Source organism: Eptesicus fuscus, chromosome 2 (assembly GCF_027574615.1).
Source record: "Eptesicus fuscus isolate TK198812 chromosome 2, DD_ASM_mEF_20220401, whole genome shotgun sequence".
NCBI classification, from domain to species: domain Eukaryota; kingdom Metazoa; phylum Chordata; class Mammalia; order Chiroptera; family Vespertilionidae; genus Eptesicus; species Eptesicus fuscus.
Genome location: NC_072474.1, coordinates 115,058,255 through 115,081,673, shown reverse-complemented (window position 1 = coordinate 115,081,673; position 23,419 = coordinate 115,058,255). Strand labels below are relative to the sequence as shown.

Sequence of the window (23,419 nt, the reverse complement as noted above, 5' to 3'; positions counted from 1 at the left end):
TGCAAGGACCCCGGGCCGGGCTGCGGAGGGCGGTCGCGGACTCAGCAAATCCAAACACCAGACCCACGGTTACACCTGGGTTTCACACAGACAACAGACGCCTGGGTGGGTCTCCGTGGAAGTGCGCCCCAGGCCATACTTGAACTTGAAGTTCAAATACACAACTAACTTGTGAGCATAGGCCAGTGGTCGGCAAACTCGTTAGTCAACAGAGCCTAATATCAACAGGACAACGATTGAAATTTCTTTGGAGAGCCACATTTTTTAAACTTCAACTTCTTCTAACGCCACTTCTTCAAAATAGACTCGCCCAGGCCGTGGTATTTTGTGGAAGAGCCACACTCGAGGGACCAAAGAGCCGCATGTGGCTCGCGAGCCGCAGTTTGCCGACCACTGGTCTAGGTACATCCCAAACACTACACGGACGTCCTACAGCAAAAACATTATCGTTGCCCATTCGGAACTGAAATGCAACCGAGCATCCGGCCCTTTATCCACGGGTCCCCGTCCGCACCCGTCCCCGCCCCAGGCTGTCTGTGCCCGGCAGCCCGTGTGCCCGGCGGCCAGGCCCGCGTGGCCGTGCTCCTGCCTCCTCCGGGAGGCCTGTCACTCACGCTGCAGGGAGCTACGAGGGTCCACGCGGAGACGGTGAGGCCGCCGGAGGACGGACGGGGTTTGGGTGACCCAGCTCCGCCGGAAACAGACAGCCAGGGCTCCGTGGTGCGGAGCTCCGAGCAGGCCCAGCGCTCCCGGCCGCCCGGCCGACCTGGTGAACCCAGAGGGAGGGGGAGCTGGCGGAGTCGGGAGCCGATCAGATCATCGTGGCTGATGACCCGCACGCCAGCCCGCGCTCCCACAAATCAGAGTTTACCCTTCATTCCGGGCAGCCCGGATGGCGCGGCGTCCCGTATCGAACAAATTGCGGATCCCGGGAAGGGCTCCGGCTGCGATTTGCTGGGAAAACACGCAGAGGGGAAGCCTGCCGAGGAGGCAGCTCTCCTGATCGCCACCGTCATCCTCCGAGCGGGCGAACCGGCAGCCGCTGTGGGGGCAGCGCTGGGCCCGGCCCGGCCGGACAGAGGCTCCTCCCAGTGCGCACCCGGGGCTCCGGGAGGGCGCTCACCGCGAGGTCCCCAGGCCATCCCCTGCGGGGCCCCTCACACCCCGGCACCAGGGTCACGACCAGGCCCAGCGCGTGGCGGCTCGGGAGCTTCTACTCGTCCAGGCCGCACCCTTCGGAGGGGCTGCAGCGAGGTCAGAGCCACGCCCGCCACGCGGAGACCCTTGCCTGACCCCACAGCTGCCGTCCCGACCACCACGAGGGACCCAACGAGGAGACCTTGGGTCGGACAGTTTGAGGAGCAGCGTCCATCTTCCCAAACAGTCGGACGACGGCCTGGGCCGTTCCCGTCACAGGCAGAGGAGACGCGGGGCCGGCGCTCTCCTAGTGCCTGGCCTTTGCGAACAGGCGTGGCCTCCCCAGGAGTCTCGCGGGCGTCTGCTCCCCACTCACCCGGAGGGACCGCCTCGCCGCCCTGCCAGCTGGGCCACCAGGTCTTCCCGGAGACCACGCAGCCGGCCCCGCCCAGGGAAGCCCCGCCCACAGCGGCTGCGTCCTCTGAAGTCCTTCGCCGTCAGGGGCTGCGACCAGCGAAGACACTGGGCCAGCCCGCGGGGGACAGCAACCTGGGCACCTGCGTCGGGGGACGTGGGGTCAGGAAGATCCAAAAGGGCAAACCATGGCCTCCAGGCAATCAGGGGGGAGAGAGAGAGAGAGAGAGAGAGAGAGAGAGAGAGAGAGAGGCGGGGTCTGTGAGGGTCACTGGGGGCTCGGCACGGGCCCTGCGGGACCCAGGTAGGCCTGTCCCTCCTCGGGCAGCTGTTCTTGGCGGAGGGCGTCCTTGGCAAAGGAGGTGGGGGCACCTCATGGCCACGGCCCCACCCAGACCCTGTCGCTGTCCCCCGTCCCCTCTGCAGACGCCCAGGAGCTGCCAATGTGGCCCCATCGGGCCCTGCAAGTGGGCACAGCAGGCTGGGCAGAGTGTGGGCACAGACGGCCGCAGAGAAGAAAGGAAGGGCATGGCGACAAGAGTCTCCTGAGAGCGAGGGGAAGGGCCACTGGGCTGGAGCGATGACAAGAAGGACCCTGCCCAGGACCAGTGGGGGGCTGGGTCCCCCTGGAGAACTCCACACGGACCCCGCGGTGCACGGAGCTCCAGCAGCGAGGGCTGCCCATCCCGCCACGAGGAGGCCCGGGAGGAGGACGCTGTGACTGTGGGGACGGGCGGCGGGGGTGGAGGGGAAACCAGGGACTCGGCCAGGGAGGTCCCAGGGGGCCCGGCCTCCTCAGCTCCAACCCAGGGAGGCCGTGTGCAGCCAGAGCTGGGAGAGGGAGCCACGCGCTCCAGGGAGGGTGCGGGAGGCAGCAGGAGCCGGACTCAAATGCACCACCACACCCGGACAGCAGAGGGCGCTGTCCTAGTCACCCCACTCCACCCACACAGGGAAGACACGCGCTCCTCCCTGAGACACGCCAGGCCCGGCTTCCCCCTTCCCCACCCCCTGTGCACACACACTATGTGCACACACATGCACACACGCAACCAAGCTGCTCCAGGCTGACAGCGCCACCCAGTGGCCAACAGAACTGTGGGCCGGGCCGCCTCCATGGGGGCCCAGCTGCTTTCACATCAGGGGCAGTGCGGGGATTTGCCTCTGTTTTTTTTTAAAGGGAGCGACTCAGCCCGGACTGATTTCATCCACGGCAGAGAACTTTAATAACAAGATAAACTGCGTGACGGCAACATCCGGGCAGCACCTAAAGCCTTCTGTGGCACCCGGGGGGGGGGGGGGGCGCCCACACAAAGCCTCCGCCCCCACCACCTCTTCCAATTAAGCCTGTTTCCCAAGCACCAGCATCCAAAATTAATACATTATTTATGCTTCTGTGTGCACCTGGCTCCCTGCACAGGCGGATTATGATAATTTCCTGTTGCTCTGCGACGTGGCCTCCCCATTCCCACCAGGATTGAACGGGAACCTGCCTCTGAGGGCCGGGAGGCGGGGGTGCTGGGGGGGGCTGTTTCCAAATCAGCCGGCTCACCCCTCAGGTGCCGGGTGCAGCCACACCCTCGGGCCACAGCCCATCGGCACCTTTAAAACTCTTCTTCCCCTGTTCACGCTCTAGTTTGGAAGCAGAGGAGACCCCAAAAACCACGTTTCAGGACGATGGAGGTGTGATTCTCAGAGAAAGGCAGCGGGGGACCGAGGCGCCTCCCGGCCAGCTCTCCGCTGCGTCCTGACCACCACCCGCTGCACCCTGCACGCCCCAGGCCTGGGCGTGTCCCTTTACGGGGACAAGGGGCTCTGAGGGACTGGCGGGGACGAACCCTCCAGGTACGGCCTCAGGTGAACTGCTCACCACGACCAGCTCGACCAGCTTGGTGAGGCGGCAAGGGTCTGAGAACACACCCCCGAAGGCCCTGCACTCACACCCCTCGCTCCGCCTCAGGGCCTCAGCACTTGCTGTCTGCCCCTCCCACCGCCCGCGTCTGGGTCCCCACTTGACAGGGAGTGCTGCTCTGGCCACCGACCCTGAAATGCCAGCCCCCCATCTTCAGTCACTTCATTCCCGCTGTTCCTCCACCGCACCCGGCCCCGCGTGGACAGACGTGCGTGTGTGCGTGCGTATGTGCCCAGGTGCGTGTTTCTCACGGGGGTTCGCAGCGTGCCCTCCCCGCAGGGATGCCACAGAGAAGGGATTTCCGCGTCACCAGGTCCCTGTGGCTTCTGCGCATCCAGTCCCTGCCAGCAGGTCCCCAGACCTTCCCACGTGGCCCCTCGTGCCTGGGGGCCCCTCTCCACAGGCGCCTGCTCACACCGCCCGGGACTGCACCGCGTCCGGCCTGTGCGCCTCCAGCCGGGGTGGCCAGCTCTCCGCGCTGACCTCGGACTCCTGGGCTCAGACGCGCCCTCCTGCCCACAGACCCCGCCGCTCAGCCCTCCGCGGCCCCTCTGCACGCGGGACGCGGCAGGCGTGTCGTCCGAGGGGCTGTCACCAAGACGACTGACCCGTCCCCAGGAAGCCACAGGCGCGGGCGGAGCAGCAAGCTGGGCGGGGTGACGGCCATCGCCCCCCACACGGCCCCCCCCCCCCCCGGCAGTCTCAGTGCAGCAGCAGCAGCAGCGGGGTCCCGGACAGCACCCCGCGACGGGGACGTGCAGAGCTTTGCCCAGGCTTCACCTCCCCCCTCCCCCCCCGCCCCGGGCCTGGCCACCCACTGGCGCTGACTGTGCCCATCAAGTGGGATTACACTGAGCGCCCTGGGCCTGCCCACAGGTGGGGTGCCCCACAGTGTCCCCGCCCACAGGTGGGGTGCCCCACGGTGTCCCCGCCCACAGATGGGGGTGCCCCACGGTGTCCCCGCCCACAGGTGGGGCCCACACTGCTCCCGGCAGGATGGAGGGCAGGCGGGTGTCCACCCAGCACGCGGCCTCCACAGCAATGGCAGCAGCTGGCATGCGGGAGCCCCCTCGCTGTCGCCGAGGGCGGACGGAAATGTGGGAGCAGAGCGGGACGCTATAGGTCACGACCGCGAGGCTCGGCAGGGAAGCTAATTAAGAGCTCGGACCGGGCCCTGCGGGGCTGGGAGCCGACGGAAGGATAAATCCGCCCCCACCAGGGCCCTGTGGGGGCGACAAGGAGGCCACACGCTGTGGCTCGCTCGCTAACCGGCTCAGGGGGCCCAGCTCCAGCCACGGGCCCAGGCTCCGGGGGGCGCCCCGAGGAGCTCACCGGGGGCAGGTCCTGTGCTGGCTCCGGCCTCCGCCCACAGGAGGCCCCGCCCGTGTCCTGCGTGTGTGCACGGGCAGGCACGTCACGTGCGTGAACCGGGAGGACACGCTCATCACAGCCGCCACCGTCCCCGGGCCGTGTGCCTCGCCGGCTTCCGGCCCCGTGAGTCCTGAGCCGGGACGGCACAGAGCGTGTCCTCGGGGAGGATGCTGATCCTGGCAATAAGGAGTCTGAAGACGGGGGCCGGTGTGGTACCCCAGCCCCCCAAACAGAGCAGGGCCCGGCCCCCGCCCACCACAGGGCCAGTGGGTCTCTGCCGCCCACCCGCGTGAGTCAGGCAGGAGGCGGCTGTGAGGGGGACAGATGGCCGCTGGATTAGGGGCGGGGGAAGGGCCCAGCGTGCGCTTGCAGAGCCCCGCCTGCGCCCTCCCTGCGCCCTCCCTCCGCCTGTTAGGGATAAATCCCGAAACAGTCCCCCTGGGGCTGCCCGCCCCCCCCCACCCCACCCCCCCACCCCCCACCCCCCCCCCACCCCCCCACACACACACACACACCAGGACTTAACCCTTCAGCAAACAGGACGGCACCAGCCACGCTATGGGGCACGTGCCGCAGTCAGCATGGCTCTGTCCCTCCTGCCTGGACCCTCTGCCAGGGTGACACGGGGTGGGGGGGCCAAGAGGCCAGGCTTGGGGTCAGATGCCCCGGGTTCTAATGCAGACTCTGCTCCGTGGCTTTGTGATCTCGGACACGGACACGTGGCTTCCCGAGGCCTCGGCCCCAGCGAGGTGACGGCCCCTCCCAGGCCGGGGCGGGAGACAGTAGGGCGCACGGCGCCTGCCACAGTGCACATCCCCTGTACGGGAACCAGGGGCCCCTGGGCTGGGAGGGGGCTTTGGGGGTTCACCAGCCACAGCCCCAATGTCTCACCAGGGTTTTACAAACAGCCCCTGCCCGCCCAGCGGAGCACAGAGGTTAAGCATCAACCTAGGAACCAGGAGGTCACAGTTCGATTCCCAGTCAGGGCACATGCCCGGGTTGCAGGCTCGATCCCCAGTGCAGGGGCATGCAGGAGGCAGCCGAAACCTCATGAAGAGAATGGCATCTGTGCATCCTCCAGGGGCCAGCGCCAGCCCCCGACTGGCCGCCACCGCGTGCAGGAGCTCAGACCAAAGCTGTCCCCCGCCCACTGCCCCCGGACCACAGAGGGTGCCAGGGCGCCCGTCTCTGCCCCTTCCCAGCGCGGGGCCCAGCGCACGCACGGTCCCACCGCAACAAGGCATCTCTCTCTGCACCCCATGCCGGGTGCACGGCAGGTGCTGGGTGAGGCCCCGGCCCCCCGACGTCACTGCACAGCTGTGGTCCGCTCAGTGGCAGGCGACGTGGGGTGATGCTCACCTGCCCCCAATTCAGACCACGCTCTCCAACAGCTTGAAAGGGAAGGGCACTGAGGGGGACAGCGTCCCCGTGACTCCCCTGGTCACAGGCTGGGACAGGCTCTGCCGTGGGGGTGCGCCGTCACCTGCAGGGCTCGCTCCAAAGGCAGACGCCGAGGACGCCCGAGGCGGGTCCGGCCTCTGTCTTTACAAGTGCCCCCGGGAGACTACTGCACACCAACATTTGGGGGAACGCCTCAAGGACGTCAGTCAGCAACTCGGGGAGAAGCAACAATCAAAAACGGTGAGACTGGCCCATGAGAACGTGGGGACATCTGGTCAACCCCGGGGGGGGCGGGGGGGCAGCTCAGGATGCAGGCGAGGCCTCGGGTTAGATGTGTAATCGGGCGCCTCCACGCGCTGAGGCCTGTGCCCGGGAAGCCATCACCATCTATTCACCAGCCTTCGGCCCATTAACGCCCTCCCCCCCCCCCCCCCGGCAAACAGGGGCACCCCTTCGTTTTGAAAAACCATCCCCTTTTCACACCAAACTGCGTGCTGTCACTTAATTAATCTTTACTTTCTCTGGCAACGTGGAAACATGCAAGGACTGTAAGCGTCAATGTGCTAACACAGTTCGCTGGAAATTTCACACAAACACCCTAAATCCCCCCACTGCGCAGCGGCCACGCGTGCGCCTGGGAAGGCGCCCGGGAACCGAACGGCATCCAGGACGCAGCCCAGGCCCTCCCCCACCCCAAGCCAGACAGCCCCCCTCCCTCTGAAAGAGCTTTCTTCTCGCGAGGTCTAAAGTGAGCGTGGGCGGCGTCCGCACCGGAGCACTGAGTCTGGGTTTCTGCTGAATCGTGGTGGATTCAGGGCTTGGTGAGTCTAAGGCCTAGGGCAGAGGTCGGCAAACTCATTAGTCCACAGGGCCAAGTATCAACAGGACAACGACTGAAATTTCTTTTGAGAGCCGAAAACCAACTTCTGCACATGGGCCACGAAGTTTCAATCGCACTGTACGTGCGCGCCTGCACGTGGTATTTTGTGGAAGAGCCACACTCAAGGGGCCAAAGAGCCGCATGTGGCTTGCGAGCCGCGGTTTGCCGACCACGGGCCTAAGGTATTTCCAGGAAACCACCTGAAAGCGCAGCGAAGTCTTGTCTGCCTGGGACGCGCCCACGCCCTGCGTGGCTTTAGGGAGTCGGGAAACAGGCCTCGTCCTTTTCTCTCGGCCGCGCCTTCCCCGCCAGCTCCTTCCTGTCTGCAGGGACCTGGGGGGAGGGTGCCGAGCCGACGCGGACAGGCCTGTACCCAGTGCGGCACCCTCCAACAGCAGCCGGGAGAGGGTGGCCCGCCACCTCCCGTCCCGCAGCCTCGGTCTCCGGCTGCCACAGGGTGGCCTCCCCACCAGAGCTGCCACCACCCGGCCGCAGGGCCCCCGGCCCTCGGCTCCCACAGCCTCAGCCCACTTCCCGCAACACTGAGCCACCGCGCTGGCGGCCAGAGGGCTGGTGTCCTAAGCCGCCACCTTGGGCGGAACTGGTCCTGAGATCCATCCCACAAGCCTCAGGCTTCTTCAGCCACGGGAGCCCAGCACACCCTCACTTCCCGTGGACACGGAGCGTCACCGTCCGTGGGGCGTGGAGGCCCGGGGGCCCGGGGAGGGGGTGGCCGCTGGGGGCCGGGCTGCCCCTGCCTGCACGCGGGGCGTCTGCCCTGGGACTCCTCAGTTCCCTCCCAACTCCCGCCCACCACGCGGTTCTCGGAGGGGCTGCAGGTTAGCCACCCCCTGGCCCCAGGCCAGTCACGCCAGGGTCCCGGGGCCCCACCTCCGGCAGCAGAGATGCCCAAGCCAAGTCAGGGGACCCTGGTCTTTGGGACTTGGGCACCTGGCAGTCACACGCGACACCTCCAACTTGACGTGGCCCTGCAGTCTGACACTGTCCCTGCCTTCGGATCATTACCATTCCTGACACAGACACACACACACACACACACACACACACACACGCAGAATCACGGACACAAAGATAAACAGATGCAAACTGCAGAAGGTAATCAAGGACATAACCAGGAGGCGGGTGGAGAACCAGCGGCCACAGCTGAGGAGGTGACGGGGAGGCTCTGTGGAGGAGCCCCCCAAGTGAGAAGGAGTTGGGGGACGCAGGCTCTGAGGCGGGAGGGCCCAGCAGGTCCCAGCGGCTGAGTGGCCGGGCCCAGCAGAAGGCAGCGGCAGGGGGACGGGGGGGACGTGCGGCAGGGGGACGTGGCATTCTAGCCCGAGGGCGCGGGAGCCCGGGGTGTGTCTGCCGCCATGGACGTGGCAGTGTATCTGGTTAGAGACGCGGCTCCTCCTAGCACGCGTGTCCGCCTTACAGGGCTGCTTCCTGGGCCCCCGACATCAGGTCCCCGCTGGCCTCCGAGTCCTGCAAACCCCCACAGGACGGAACCAGCCTCAGTCCCGTTCAGCACAGGCTCAGGTCCCCTCCACTCCCGGCCTCGCCTCCCTCCGAGCACCGAGCAGGGACGGAGGGGAGGGATGTGCACTGTGTGCAGCGGGCGCAGCGTTTCAAACGCCCTTCGCCTCCTGGGAGGGAATGATTTCGGGGGGTAGGGAGGCCGAAGCTAATATCCATACTTAATATCTATGGAAAGCTGAGCCCCCCCAAAAAATGTTCAGGGTAAAAAGCCTCGTGTGATTGCTCAGTAATTAACAGCGGGGTCCCCACCGCGGTAAAAATAGGCCCCACCTGAAAGTCATTTCCTTTTTGGCCACCGCGCCCGTCCCGGAGCGAGGGAGAGAGCGCCGGGTCCGCTTACCGAGCGCGTGGGAGGGACCCCGGCCGACCGGGGGCCGAGTGCAATCAGGAGCACAGACCCTCCTTGTTGGGTTTCACCGTTCAATCCAACCGTCCGCCTCGGCCAAGGCCGCGGCTCACACGCCTCCGAGATGAACTTCTGCTCCGGGCGGGGCCCTCCCAGCTCCGGCGCCAGCGGCTCGCCCACCTGGCCGTTCTCGCACAGGCTCATGGGGAAGCGGCCGAGAGGGGGGTGACCTGCCGGTGTCACTCAGCTAACAGTGGGGGGGCGGGCCTGGGCGCCTGTCACCATGACCCCCGCTCAGCATAGCTGCCCTTCTCCCGGGCTCTCACCACCCCAAACCGCTCAACCACGGCCGTCCCAGGACAACAGGCATCCATTCAAGGCCCCGTGGCCCCGTGGCCCCGTGGCCCCGTGGGCAGGACTGCCCACCCTCCGAGCCTTCCTCCCGGCTTCTCCTCCTGCCCGTTATTTCCCCGGGGAATTCTTCCTCCTTCACTGACCCGCGGTCCTCACACAGACCCACACGCGACAAAGTAACCGTAACCTGCCAGCGGAGGCACAGGGCGCAGGCTCCGGGCAGCCACACGCACTCCCGGCCCCACCCGGGACCGCCTCCCAGGCACAGATGCTCCACAAATATTTGCACCAAACAGTGCCTCCAGGTGGAGTGAAAACCTCCCCCCTCGGTGAAAGCGCGCAGACCCAGCTCGCGGGAAAGGCTGTCGGTGCCATGGGACCCCACGCTGGACCGGACAGACGGGAGGACAGGAAGGCCCGGCCTCAGGCGAAGGGGCTACGCGTGCTTGTCCTGGGGGAGACGTGTGCGGGTGTCAACGTGGGAGCAAGAGCAGGGAGGCCGGCGGGCAGGAGGCCAGGCCGGAAGGTTCCAGGCCAGCAGAGGGGCCGGAGGTGCACAGGCCAGAGCAGTGGTCGGGGCTGCGGTACAAAGGCCCGGGGAGGCTGGTGAGAGGCGAGGCTGGCAGCATGGTGGCAGCTACCCCCAAAGACGCCCGCGTCCCGGTGCCCACAGCCCGAGCACGTATCACCTTGAGGGGCCTCGCAGCGGGAAGGCAGAGCTGCGAGTGGAGCAGAGCTCGGGCGATGCAGCCAAGAGCCAAGGAATGTGGGCGCCTCCAGAGGCTGAAAAGGCAGGAGACAGACCCTCCCCCGCCCCCACCGGAGCCTCCAGAGCAAGCAGCCCTGCCCCACCCCCACGCTGCTCAGCCAGCAACACCGACGTTGGACCCGACCCCCAGAACTGTAAGAGGTGCATCTGTGAGGTCTTCAGTGGCCCCGGAGCCACGACAGGAGGCGTGGCCTCGGGGAAGGGCGGCAGCGCAGACCACCAGCCCTGGGCTGGGGGCAGAGCCCACCGCTCACTGAGACCAGGCAAGCACCCTCTCCTCGCCCTGCTCGCCAGTGTCTGCCATCGGATGGAGCAACGCGCCCCTCCACATTCCTCGGCGCCACCCCGGCTCCCGGAGGTGCGTGAGCGGAACAGACTCGCAGCCCAGAAACCCCACCAGCAAAACCCTACCACCCTCCCCTGACCCCTCCGTCCACGTCACCGTCTGATAGGGCTGCCCCAGCCCTGCCCTCCCTCCCCCCCTCCCGTCTTCTTTCCGGAAACGCCACTCCCTGCCGACCTCGCCATTCTCAGCAGAGACCCGACACCCCGGAATGTGCTGTCTGGAGAAGGGGGTGAGCCTCCCGGCGCTGGAGGGAACCCCAGGGGGACGGGGACCGCTAAGCGCCCCGGGAACTCCGAGACCCTGTGAGTCCACGTGGGACTGCTCTTGGAGACGCCCTCACACAGCAGTGCCCGCTCAGACAGCTGTCCTTGGCGGAGGGCTGAGGAGGCTGGCTCCCTGCCCGGGACGAGAAGAGGCCCGTCTGTGACTCACCTGCTCCTGCGAGTCCTGTCAGACGGCCAGGCTGGGCGGGCGGCGCAGGCACCACAACAACGCGGCGTCCTGGCAGAGGGAACTCACCCCAGGGCTCCCTGCACGACCTTGCGGCTCTGGGTCAGAGATAACCCCCCAGGAGCCTGCTCCAGCCGCTCCGGCCCGGGAGCAGCCAGCCAAGGCTGCGTGGGAAGACTCCATCCACCGCCCGGCCCGTGAGGCTCAGGGGCTGAGCATCCACCTAGGAACCAGGAGGTCACGGTTCGATTCCCAGTCAGGGCACAGGCCCGGGTTGCAGGCTCCATTCCCGGGGGGGGGGAGGGGGAGGCGTGCAGGAGCAGCCAACCAATGGTTCTCTCTCCCTCTGCCTTCCTCTCTCTGAAATCAATAAAAATATTTTTAAAAAATGAAAGACTCGCTTCATGGCTGAATGAAGGAGACCACAGGGAGCCCCGGCCCCGGCCAGGACACCCCACTCAGTCACACCACCCTCCCCTGACCCCTCCGTCCACGTCACCGTCTGATAGGGCTGCCCCAGCCCTGCCCTCCCTCCCCTCCCGCCACCGTGCCCCGGCTCGGGGGAGCCGTCCCTGGCCTCCCCAGGCGGAGGCTCAGGCCACTTTGCTCCTGCAGCTGGCGGGGCTCAGAGTCAGCTGACGGCTTAGAGGAAGGCGCAGACGTGGGTTCTTGCACAGGGGAGTCTGAGGCCTGACGTCGGGTGTTCCAAGGAGCAGCAGGAGCGAGAGGAGCCTGCGGGCACCGAGGTTGGCAGCTGGCTGACCCCCCACCTCTGCTCCCCAGAAAGCCCGTCTCCTGAGGATGGTGGTGGGCAGGTGGCGGGCCCTGGGGCCCCCCTTCCAGGGGTAAGGGGAGTGATACACGCTGGTGCCAGGCTCGGGGACTGGCATTTAATGCACCGTGTCACCTAACAGCCAGGACAGCGTGATGAGGTGGGCACCGGGGACCCTATCTTATAGGAGAGGACTTGACTGCGAGAAGGCGGGCCACCGTGAGCATCAGAGCCACCACGGGGCTCAGAGCAGCATGTGGGTCCCAGCCAAAGAGGGCCCGGGGGGTGAGGACCGAGGACCCGGGGGGTGAGGACCGAGGACCCGGGGGGTGAGGACCGAGGACCCGGGGGGTGAGGACCGAGGACCCGGGGGGTGAGGACCGAGGACCCGGGGGGTGAGGACCGAGGACCCGGGGTGAGGACCGAGGACCCGGGGGGTGAGCACTGAGGACCCGGGGGGTGAGGACTGAGGACTTGGGGGGTGAGCACTGAGGACCCGGGGTGAGGACTGAGGACCCGGGGAGGGGGGTGAGGACCGAGGACCCGGGGGGTGAGGACTGAGGACCCGGGGGGTGAGCACCGAGGACCCGGGGGGTGAGGACCGAGGACCCGGGGGGTGAGGACTGAGGACTTGGGGGGTGAGGACCGAGGACTTGGGGGGTGAGGACCGAGGACCCGGGGGGTGAGGACCGAGGACCTGGGGGTGAGGACTGAGGACTTGGGGAGGAGGGTGAGCACTGAGGACCCGGGGGGTGAGGACCGAGGACCCGGGGGGTGAGGACTGAGGACCCGGGGGGTGAGGACTGAGGACCCGGGGGGTGAGGACTGAGGACTTGGGGAGGGGGGTGAGCACCGAGGACTGCGGGTCCTCTCCCTGAGCGCCCGCGGCAGCCCCACACAGCACCTACTCAGGTCCCCGACTTGGGGAAAGTGCCTGCCCCTCTGGGACTCCCTCCCTGACCACCAGCTCACGGGAGCCCTGGCTCCCCCCACCCCGGCCTGCCCGAGCCCGTCACCCCTCCCAGTGGGCGGAGGTCCGCCCAGGCTCCCGCTAGGCCATCCGATGCAGAAGGAACGAACGCCCACTCCAAACCCCTCTCCGAGCCGTCCTGGGGCCGACAAGCCTGGGCCCAGCCGCGGGGCGTCATGAACTCAGGGGCTCGCGGGTGAGGGGGCACCTGGCACCCCGTCTTCTCCGAAACCACGGGGTGAGCTCAGGAGCGGGGAAACACGGGACTGGAGATGATCCCACACGCGCGGAGGGTGCCCGCATGTCAGCCGGGGGCAAGGCCCGGCCGGCGTGGCTCCGTGGTTGAGCATCAACCGACCTATGACCCAGGAGGTCACAGTTCAATTCCCGGTCAGGGCACAGGCCCGGGTTGCAGGCTCAGTCCCTGGTGTGGGGTGCGCAGGAGGCAGCTGATCGATGATGATTCTCTCTCATCATTGATGTTTCTAACGCTCTCCCTCTCCCTTCCTCTCTGAGATCAGTACAAGTATATTTAAGAAAAAAGAAAGAAAAGCAACTTCTGACCGGCAGGGACTGCAGTCTTCCTGACTGAGAAGCTGCCCCCCCCCCCCGGTGCCCCCAATTCCTTGAGTCTGAGTGCCTGGGGGACAGGCTGAGCTCCGGGTCCGCACTTCCCTGGCTCCATCCTGACCTGGGCGGGAGGGCAGGGCCTGCGAGCCCTCCAGGGCTGAGGGACCTGAGGCCCAGAAGGACCAGGAGCAGCCCAGTGGAACCCCCGTCTCGCCCCGGCGGACACAGCACCCCAGCACGGGAGCGGGGCCCCGGGCAGGCGCTCAGCCCAGGCCCGGGGAGGAGCATGGGGGTGCGGGTGCGGGCAGGCGGCAGGCGCCCAGCCACAGCCTTCGCAGCACGGCTCCTGCTGCGTCTCTAGAGGACACGTGTGGACGTGACTGAAGACACTCGCCGCACGGAGCAAAGGTGACAGGCGAAGGCCACGCTCGTTGTGGGGGGAGCTCCTCTGGGAGGAGGAACACAGAGTGAGTGAGTGACGGTCCCCAGACGCCTGCCTGCCCCCCGCTCAGCCCCCGCTCAGCCCCCCTCGCGGGTCTCTCCGGGAAGGCTCACAGAACCGGCCGCGCCGTGTTTGTCTGTAAGTGAAGTGAGGCTGGGCCAGGCCTGCATTTCAAAAGCCTCTGCGTCACCTTGAACCTGGTGTTTCTCACCGCTGAGCCCCCCGGCGCCCTCGAAGGCACCCCCAGCAGAGGCCCGGCTGCGGGAGGGGAGCGGGGACACCGAGCCTGGATCCCCAGCATCTGAACTGTGGGCCCCGCCTCCGCGATGAGCGGGAAGGGCTCCGAAGAGCAGGCAGCGGGACAGGGAGCCCCAGCGGGCACCCACCTTCCGGGACCTAGGGGCCCCAGCTTGGTCTTTCCAAGGTCCTTGCAGGAAAGGAAGTGGGCGGGGCCTCTGAGCTCCGACAGCCCCTCGGACCAGGACCCCCTCCCACTGGGCTCCCCTGATACTTTCCTGGGCACCTTACGAAGCACCAGGCTCGGGGCCAGCAGAGAGCAGACAAACACCCCACCCTCCTGGACTCCACACCCGCAGGGGCTTTGGGGACCACGGAGGTGCTCAGGGAGACAGGACATGGGGGACAGGGCTGGGTGTCGGGAAAGAGAAACCATCCCCACGGGTCTGTCTGTCCCCCCTCCGGTCACACGGCCACGGCCACTGGCATCACCGCTGTTTCTACACACGTGACCCGCTGCTGCTGGCTCCTGGCGCGTGAGTAACGAAATGCATTTCTAACTGGGTAAGTTCATTGCCACAGGCCTGGCCCCTTTCATCCACGTATTTCACTTTATGCTCATTACAGAAGCTGCATTCTGGCAAAGTCCCGTGGGCTTCTCCAGCCTTGGGTGGGGGGCTCTATGGCACGGAGAGAGCTGAGAACCCCTGGGCCAGGTTGGGGTCCTCGGAGCCGGGTCCACCACACGTCACAAAGAACCGACCGACACAGGAACCAAATCACCACCCGGGAGCCCCACCCCGCAACCGCCAGAGGACGAGTCGGAAAGAGGCTCCGATGGGCGCAGGCGGTTCTGATGTGAATAAACCGGGAAGAGCCGGAGTTCAGTGAGAGCTTTGTTTTTACGGAGCGAAAACAACCACTTACCTGGTCAGGGGGCAGCCAATGGGGAGAGGTGCCTAAAGCAGGAGGAGGCGACGCACTTGAACTTGAAAGGCAAACGGCCCACCTTCAGGCAAGGCAGGGGCTTGGGCGGGCGGCCCTGGCAACTGCCTCCTCCTCCACCCTGGGCCAGGCTCCCCCTCCAGGCTCCTGACCGGACAGGCTCCCGACCACCAGGCTCCTGACCGGCCAGGCTCCCGACCGGCCAGGCTCCCGACCGGCCAGGCTCCCCACTCCAGGCTCCCGACCGGCCAGGCTCCCCACTCCAGGCTCCCGACCGGCCAGGCTCCCGACCGGCCAGGCTCCCGACCGGCCCGCCCGTTTCTGGCTTCCCAGCGTTCCTGGGCTCCGAACAACAGCCCCTCCCTTGGGTCACACGTGGCGGAACCCAGGTGTTAGAAGAAAACAGAAACGGAAGTGGCTCCCTCGTCCAGTCTCACGCTGCGCCCTCGGGAGGTGGGAGGCCACCTTCTTCTCTTAATGTTCTCACTGGTTTTGAGAGAGAGGAAGGGAGAGGGACAGAGAGATGGAAGCCTCGACGAGAGAGAAGCATCCTGGATCGGCTGCCTCCTACACGCACCCCTCCTGGGGATGTGCCCGCATCCCAGGCGTGTGCCTGCCCTGACTGGGAATCGAACCGGTGACCTCTTGGTTCCGGGTCAACGCTCAACCGCTGAGCCACACCAGCCGGGCCAGGACCACCTTTAACGCCTGGATATTCCTCCTCCGAGCCTCGGGCGGCGGGTTTCTTTGGGGTTTGCAACCCTGCAACTCACCGGCAAGCGGCGGAACTCAAGGAGGACACAGTGAGTTCTGCTGTGGCCAAGGCCTCAGGCCCCATCGGAAAGTGAGTGCACGCCCGGCCGTCACGGGCCCGGCCGTCACGGGCCCGGCTGTCTGCTCTGGTAAACAGCCCACAGAACGGAACGCAGAGACCCGGCAGGTGTTTGGGCATCGAGGCTCCTGCAGCACCGCTCACAACAGCCGAGGGGCAGGGCAGCCACGTGTCCGCGGACGGAGGGAGGGATGAACAACCAATATCTGGTCCCCCGGGAAGGACATCCGGCACACGCCACAAGTGGAACGAACCCTGAGGACATTCTGCTCAGTGAGATAAGCCGACACGGCGGACAGACCCTGGAGGGTCCCACTGACGTGCGGGCCCTAGAGGAGTCACCTTGGTAAAGAGAGAAAGTGGACGGTGGGTGCGGGGCTGGCGGGGGGGACGAGAGTGAGTGTGTGATGGGGACAGAGGGTCAGGTTGGGATGATGGAAAGTTCTGGAGATGGTGGGGGTGACGGCTGCGCGACGGTGTGGATGTGCCGAATGCCCCTGACCTTGCACTTCACTGTGGAAACATGTTATTTGAGTTTTCCCACAATTAAGAATAATAAAGAAACAAGTATAAAGCCCGGCCGGCATGGCTCAGTGGTTGAGCATCGACCTATGAACCAGGAGGTCCCAGTTCGATTCCCCGTCAGGGCACAGGCCCGGGTTGCGGGCTCAATCCCCGGTGTGGGGCGTGCAGGAGGCAGCCGATCCACGATTCTCTCTCATCACTGATGTTTCTCCCTCTCCCTTCCTCTCTGAAATCAATAAAAATATATTCTAAAAAAAAAAAAAAAACACGAAAAAAGTATAAAAAATCCCTTGCGCTACAAAAAAACGCGCTGGGCTCAGAGTGCAGGAACCCGCGCCACGCGGAGCCTCGGCCGGCGGCCCAGGCGTGGGAGCGGATTTCCCTGTCTTGGAAGACAAGAGCGCCTCTACATTGCAGGGCCGTTTCCAGAACTGACGGGGGTAACGCGTGACGTGCTTGATCAGCAGTGGGCGTGCGAACGGCCCTGTGGCTACGGCCGGGGTCAGGGGCTCCACGCGTGGAAAAGCCGAGAACTGTTATTGTGAGCGGAAGTGGCGTCAGAGGCAGGAGCCTCGAGCCCTGACAAATGCCACCTCGGCTGAGGCCTGGGAGACGGTGTCGCTGCAACCGACACTTAGAAACACGCAGGTGCCCCATCAACACCCTCCGCATTGACCGGACCGAGCCGCCGCCGCCCCGCCGGGCTCCTCCTCGCTTCCCTGTGAACTCAGCTTACGTCTGAGCGGCCGCGGGAGCCGGGCCCTGCAGGAGCCGGGCGAGCGCCGCGTGGCAAGAAATCCTCAGCTTTTGCAGGAAAATGACGGGAGGAGAGTGCTGTTATTCTGAGCTCCTCAAGCTGGTGCGAGAAGAAACTAATTAAATGATTGTCACTTTCTGTGCAAACACGGCAGCTGACTGCCACGGAGACGCACAATAGAGGGAGCTTCTCTAACCGCAAAAGAGCATCGGCGCTCACGTTTCCCCGGCTCTCTGGCGGGAGCTCACGTGCAAGGGCCCCAGGAAATGTTTAAACGGCAAACGGGCTCGGTGGGGACACCGATGGCGAGCGTGCCCTGTGTTCTGGGAGGTGCCCCGATCGTGGCTTCACCAGAGACGAAGCTCCTGCTGCCCTGGGCGGCCACCCGCCGGCCACAGCCACCACGCGGCCGGGAGCGTGTGCGAGTCTGTGGTTTACAAGCCCAGCCGCCCGGCAGGTCCGGCGCTGCCTGTGGGAACCCGCCACGGGGAGGCGCCGCCCCACCGGCCACGGGCCCTGGCCGTCTCGGCATGCAGGCCGCAGTCCCATGTGTGTGGGGGGGGGGGGGGGGGCCTGCCCTGGGGCAGTTCACGTTCACGCCGGAAGCCAAGTTCACACCCAGGAGGCGGCTTTCAAAGGGCTCCCGCAGCCACAGCAGGCCGGGGAGACCCCCACACGGGCCCTCACCTCCCGCCTGTGCGGACGGAGCCCCGCTGTCCCCAGGGCAGAGCCAGGGTGCCCTGCTCCCTGGGCTTCCACGCCCGCCCCACTCCATGAAGCTCGGGCGGCCCGGGGACTGGGAGGGGGAGGGCGAACGGGCGCCTGGCGGGTCTATAAATAACCGGCTCTCTCTCCGGAGGCAGAGAAAGGAGAGGGCTACGCCGGCGCAGGCACCGGGAGGCTCGGCCCTGCCCAGCTCACTCCCCGGTCGCCCCCCCCTTCACGCCCTGACGTCAGCCTCGGGAGGGCAGCTGCCTCTGACAAATTATAATAAAGTGAAATTTAAATAACGGCCGTGCTTCCCAAGGCCTGCGCCCGGCTGCACTCCACCCCGAAGGGGCGCCCGGGAGAGCGGCGCTAATTCACGGCCTCCTTAAAACACTCCCAGGGGCCCTCACGCAGCCACAAATTAAGCAGGCGCTTTATTAAAGTAAAAGGAGATTTGTGCCGTGTGGGCGGAACGTTAGTAGCGGGCTGTCTTCACGTCTGCGGGCCAGGCTTCTGATGGATGGCCGTGTCCTTCCTCTGCCCAGGGCGCTGCCGGTTCGCCCTCCCCCGCAGCCTTCGTCCTCTCACCATCCCACCCCCTGCTCGGCCGACTCTCCTCGTCCTTCAGAACCATGGCTGGTCACCTCCTCCATGCAGCCCTCCCTGACGTCCCTGGTGCAGATGCACAGTCTATCGGATAGACTCTATCCAGACCCAGCGTCTCACCAGGACAGGGACTTTGCTCCCACTGTCTCCCCAGCACCTAACGCCCTCCAGAAAGCAGCTGGTTTGAGGGCGAGCTTGAGGCCTCTTCTCACCCGTCCCGTCCTCACTGCAGACTCTCTTCTCTCCCTCCGCACCCCCTGGGCCCGGCCCGGGCACCCCACCCCCTCTCGGAGCACCCACAGGTCTCGCTCCACGCCCCGCCCTTGCCGGCTGGGGTCCGGGGCAGATGCCTCCTCAGCCCTCTGGGCCTCGGCGCCCACAGCCAGGCCTGCAGCCCTGGAGCTTCGTTAAGCACCAATCCCACCTCCTTGCCTCCACCCTCACTCCCAGCCGCGGCTTCAGCCAGTGGGAGCTGCCTTCAACTGGAGGGTCCTGGCTGTCCACGGCCACCCTCCTCCCCACCGGCCCCTCGGAGCGCCGCGTGTCAAGCTCAGGGGATGCAGAGGTCACTGCGCCGCCTCCCCGGCGGCTATGGGCGCACGGTGCCTCCCATGATACCCACATGCTCACGCCCTAACCCCCCGGCCTCAGGACGGGGCTGTTTAGAGAAGAACTGAGGCAAACGAGGTCACAGCGACGGGCCCTGATCCAACAGGACCGGCGTCCTTGTATGTAAAGGCGATGAGGACACAGACACACACACAGGGACGACCCCGTGGGGACACAGGGAGGAGACGGCCGTCTGCACGCCAAGGAGGGGCCTCGGGAGGAGCCGCCCTGCCCACACCTGGTCCTGGACCCCACCTCTGGGACGGGGGGGGGGGGGGGTAATAGACTTCTGTTGTAAAGCCCGCCGCCTATGGCACTTTGTGCTGGTGGCCCTCGGCTGGTCACCTGGCAGGCGTCACGGCCCCTGCTCACCTTCGGGGGCTCCGTGCCCCCTCGGCGCCCTGGCCCTCTGGTTCGCCAGACCCCGGAGAAGAGACCTCGGATAATCAGCTCGGAATCGTCTCTGCTCACAACCCCCTCGACCCCCCAGCCCTGCGGACGCAGCGCAGGGCAGATGCGGGCCGTGGGTGGGGGAGGGGGAGGCTGATCTCCTGATGAGCAGCCACAGAGCCCAGCCGCTGGGCCCGGCTGCAGGTTGCAAGCTCACTGTCAAGTCCATCAAAGCCCAAGTGCCCTCAGGGGGTGCGCGCAGCTGAGCTGTAGTTAAAGTAAGAATAGCCCTGGCCGGTGTGGCTCAGTGGGTAGAGAGAGTGTCGGCCAGCAGACTGAAGGGTCCCGGGTTCCATTCCTGGGCAGGGCACGTGCATGGGTTGTGGGCTCAATCCCCAGTCGGGAGCGTGCAGGAGGCAGCCGGTCAGTGACTCTCTCTCCCTCTCCCTTCCTCTCTGAAATCAATAAAAAGTACATAAAAATAAATAAGTAAATAAATAGTAAAATAAGCATAATCAGCACGTGATTTCCCAGAAACAGTTAAATTGGGACGGGCCCAGCAGTCTCCCTGGGGTAGCGTGAGGCCACGACCCCAGAGGCAGAGACCAGCGCTCTGTCCACCTCCCCGTCACCTCTCTGCCCGAGGGCGGCGCAGGACCCAGCCCGGAGCCTCTGCGCCAGCCCCCGGGGACCCACCGAAGGCCACGCTGGTGGCGTCCATGAAACACCCACTTCACACGTGACACCTGCTCCTACAGCTAACCGTGGCCACAAAGGCAGCGTCCACGCCGCCGTGGAGGGAAACGCACCGGGGTTCGCGCTGCAGCCACGCGGGCCTTTCTGGGGTCCCCTCTGTGGGTGCTCTAAACACCGTCTTAGAAAGTCCATCCCTCGCACCAAATGCTTCTTTAACGTTTGAACAAGGCCGGACGCGGTAGAGCAGCCCTGCCCGGCTCCCGGGAGCCGTCTGCGGAGCCAGCTTCCCGGGCTCAGGACCCGGGCCGACGGGTGAATAACGTTAGGAGATTCCGCTCCGCCGGCGCTCTCAGGTGAGGTGACGCCAAGCACGGAGCCCAGGGTGGGCGGAGGCTGCCGCTGATGGGGGGCAGAGGACCCCGTGGCCCGGAAGCAGCGGGGAAACAGTTAGGACAATGGCTGCACACGCGGTTCCAGCTCCCGGTCCCGCCCGTTCCCCGCTGAGACTCAGCGTCACTTCTCCCCGAGCCACAGAGGGTCTGCTCTTCAGGGGACTCCTGGGTCCCCGGACGCCCCTTCGCGGCACCCGTACCCCAGCCCCATGGGCGCAGCCCCCTCCTCACTCTCTCAGGCTCCCTGCTCAGAATGGGGGGGCGGGGGCGCTAGGTGCCAGGGAGTCCTGAGGCCCTGGGCCCACCTCAGGGCACCCCTTGGTGTCTCTCTCCCCCCCGCCTTTCACTCCCCTCCATGAAGCTCAAGTGGCGAAGGGACTGCAGGAAGCCGCAGGGCCCACACCCTGGTGGCGGGGGGGGGGGGGGGGGGGGGGGAGCTGTCACCCCACAGCACAGCCTCCGGGTTATTTGTCCTTTGGAGTCCTGGCCTGGTCCCCGCTCACCGGGAAATCACAGCCCAGCATGCACGGCTTGTCCTCCAGCCCTGGGGGGCGGAGGGCTGGGCCCCCTGCACGGCCAGCCGGTGACCCCTCTCACGGTGCAGGTGGGGAGGGGGTGCCTGCTCCCCTCCGTGAAGCCCCCTCAGCACCCGGCTGCCCTGCTGCCCAGTGGGCCCAGGAAGTCAGCTCCGCGCCCCCTCCCCAGGGGTTCTAGTCCGGCTGGAAACGTCAGGGATGGCCAAACACCAGAGACTGGGAGTCCGCGCAGGCAGCCCCGGCAGGCGGGGGAGGGGGGGGCGGCGGGGGGGGGGGGCAGCAGGGCCCGGCCCTCAAGCAGTCAGGCCCATCCACTGCCCCCAACATATTCATCCACTGCCCCCAGCAGAGCCCTCACCAAGGGGGAGCCCAGCGGGCGGGGGGGGGGGACACCTAGCTGGGGTTATAGCCCTTTCCTGGAGAGGGAAGCACCCAGGCGGGTGCCCCCCCCCCCCCCCCCAAAGCATGCAGGGTCCCACCCTGGCGGCCTCCTCAGAACTTCGGGGAGCAGTGGTCAAGGATGAGAGTTGAGCGTCAGCCACTGGGGAGACCCCGTGAACAGCAGCGAGCAGAGATTGCCACGTCCCCTCCCCATACAACCAGCCATACACACATGCACACACGCACACACATGCACACACACACACACGCACACACATGCACGCGCACACGCAAGCACACAGCTGTCACCTCCCGGCACCACCCTCCTCTCCAAACTGTACTGACCCCCAGGGCTGCCTGGAGGGGACTCCAGAGTGACCATCAGTCAGCTCCCCAGGGGGGAGGGACGCAGCCCCCGGGAAGAATACAAGGGTATCCCCAAGTCCTGAGACGCAACTCCAAAAAGGACGGGGCAGGATCCGGAGCCGTAGGAACCGCCGGCTGGTGGAAGGAAGGAGCACGGGGACCCCAGCAGGAGTGGCCGTGGGAAAGGGGTGAAGGAGTGTCTGCTGAACTTCCAGATGGAGAGGCCAATGTGGCAGGGCTCACAGCGGGGGGGGGGGGGGGGGGGGGCTTTGCAGACGCAGGTCCAGAGCAAGGGATGGCACCAACCCAGTGGGTCCCCAGGTCCCTGGGCATCCAAGTGCATCCCATGGCAGGACCTCAAAGGTAACCGGGGAGAGGGGTGGCCCCAGAACCGGGTACCAAGCTGACCAGGTAGGTCCCGGATGGGGCCCGCAGAGGTGCCCTGAGCAGGTCCCAGGCTGACCAGGGTGGAGGAGGTCCTGGAGCCAAAACCCCAGAAGGCACCGCTGAGCGGAGAGGTGGAGGCTGACGGCGATGGAGGCTCAACGCCGAGTTGGGGATAACCCTACAGGGCCTGGGGGCGCCCCGAGGTGGCCCAGGACCCCAGAAATCTGTGGACAGGGGCTCCCCTCCCCAAGTAACCGGTGGCCAGAGGCCAGTAGGGGAGCCTATGATCGATCGCGTCCCCAAGTAGCTGCGAACACCCCGGTGACCGCCGGGCGGCCCGGAAGTGGGGGCTCCCAGGTGTCGGCGCGGGGACCCCGGGCGCGCAGAGGTCACTTACGCTGCTGTTCTCGCCCGTCCAGTGCACCATCGCCTGGTTGTGCGTCGCGTCTCCCTTGAGCACGAACGACGAGCTGGTGAGCGAGGCTTGCGCCCGCGAAGTCGCTCCGGTTCCCGGCGCCGCCCGCACCCAGCGCCCCTGGCCCGCGGCGGGGGCTCCGTCCTCGCCGGGACCTGGAGCGGGACGCGGGTCGCCGGGCTCCGCGCCGCGCTCCTGCCCGTCCGCGCCGCCCCCGGGCAGCGCTCGCCCCGCGAGAGGGCTCGGCGGGGACCGGGTCAGCTGGACGGGGGGACCCCGGCGCCCGGGCTCGGGGAAGCGCCGCGCCGCCCCGCAGGCGACCGGCGGCAGCAGCAGCAGCAGCAGCGGCAGGAGCGGCCGTGAGCGCGGGGAGCGCGGCAGCAGCGGCGGCGGCGGCGCCTCGGGTCTCGGAGCTCCGGCGGCCGGGCCGGGGCCCCTCGGGGTGCGCGGGGGCCCCCGGGGCGCCATGGTCGCAGAGGGGTGGCGGCGGGGCGGCTGGGACGAGGGAGAGCGCTGCCGCGAGAGCCGAGGGCGCGGGGGAGCGAGCGAGAAAGCAGAGAAAGGAGCGGCGAGGGGAGGGCGCGGGAGGAGGGACCCGCCGCTCCCGCCGCCCGCGCGCAGCCGAGGGCGCACCGCCCCCTGCCGGCCGGCCCGCGCCCGCCGAGCGAGCGCCCGAAGCTCAGGCCGCCGGAGGTCCGGGCGCCGCCCCGCCCGCAAGGCCCCGGAGCCCGGCCTCCTCCCCCCGCCCTTCCCCTTCCTCCGCCCCCTCCTCCTGCGGGACCGAGCGCCGCGGGGCCAGCGGCGGGCCGGGCGCTGGGGTACGGGCGGGGAGCCGGCCAGTTGCCAGAGCTGACAGATGAGGGCGACAGACCGCACCCAAAAGGACAGGTTTGTGGATAAAATCACCGAGGCCCGGCCTGGGCACAGTGTGGGCGGCGGGGGGAGTCTGCGGGCCTCGGGT

General features: G+C 66.7%; 1 protein-coding gene across 1 annotated transcript in view; it reads right to left on the bottom strand.

Annotated features, from left to right (window-relative positions):
* SORCS2 (sortilin related VPS10 domain containing receptor 2) overlaps positions 1-22,959 on the bottom strand; it is a 218,823-nt gene extending 195,864 nt beyond the window's left edge. Inside the window, exon 1 of the mRNA XM_054708320.1 lies at positions 22,441-22,959. Coding sequence (XP_054564295.1) covers positions 22,441-22,926 — 486 coding nt within the window. The 5' untranslated portion in view covers positions 22,927-22,959. The remainder of the gene's footprint in view (positions 1-22,440) is intronic.
* Between the last annotated feature and the right edge of the window lie 460 nt (positions 22,960-23,419).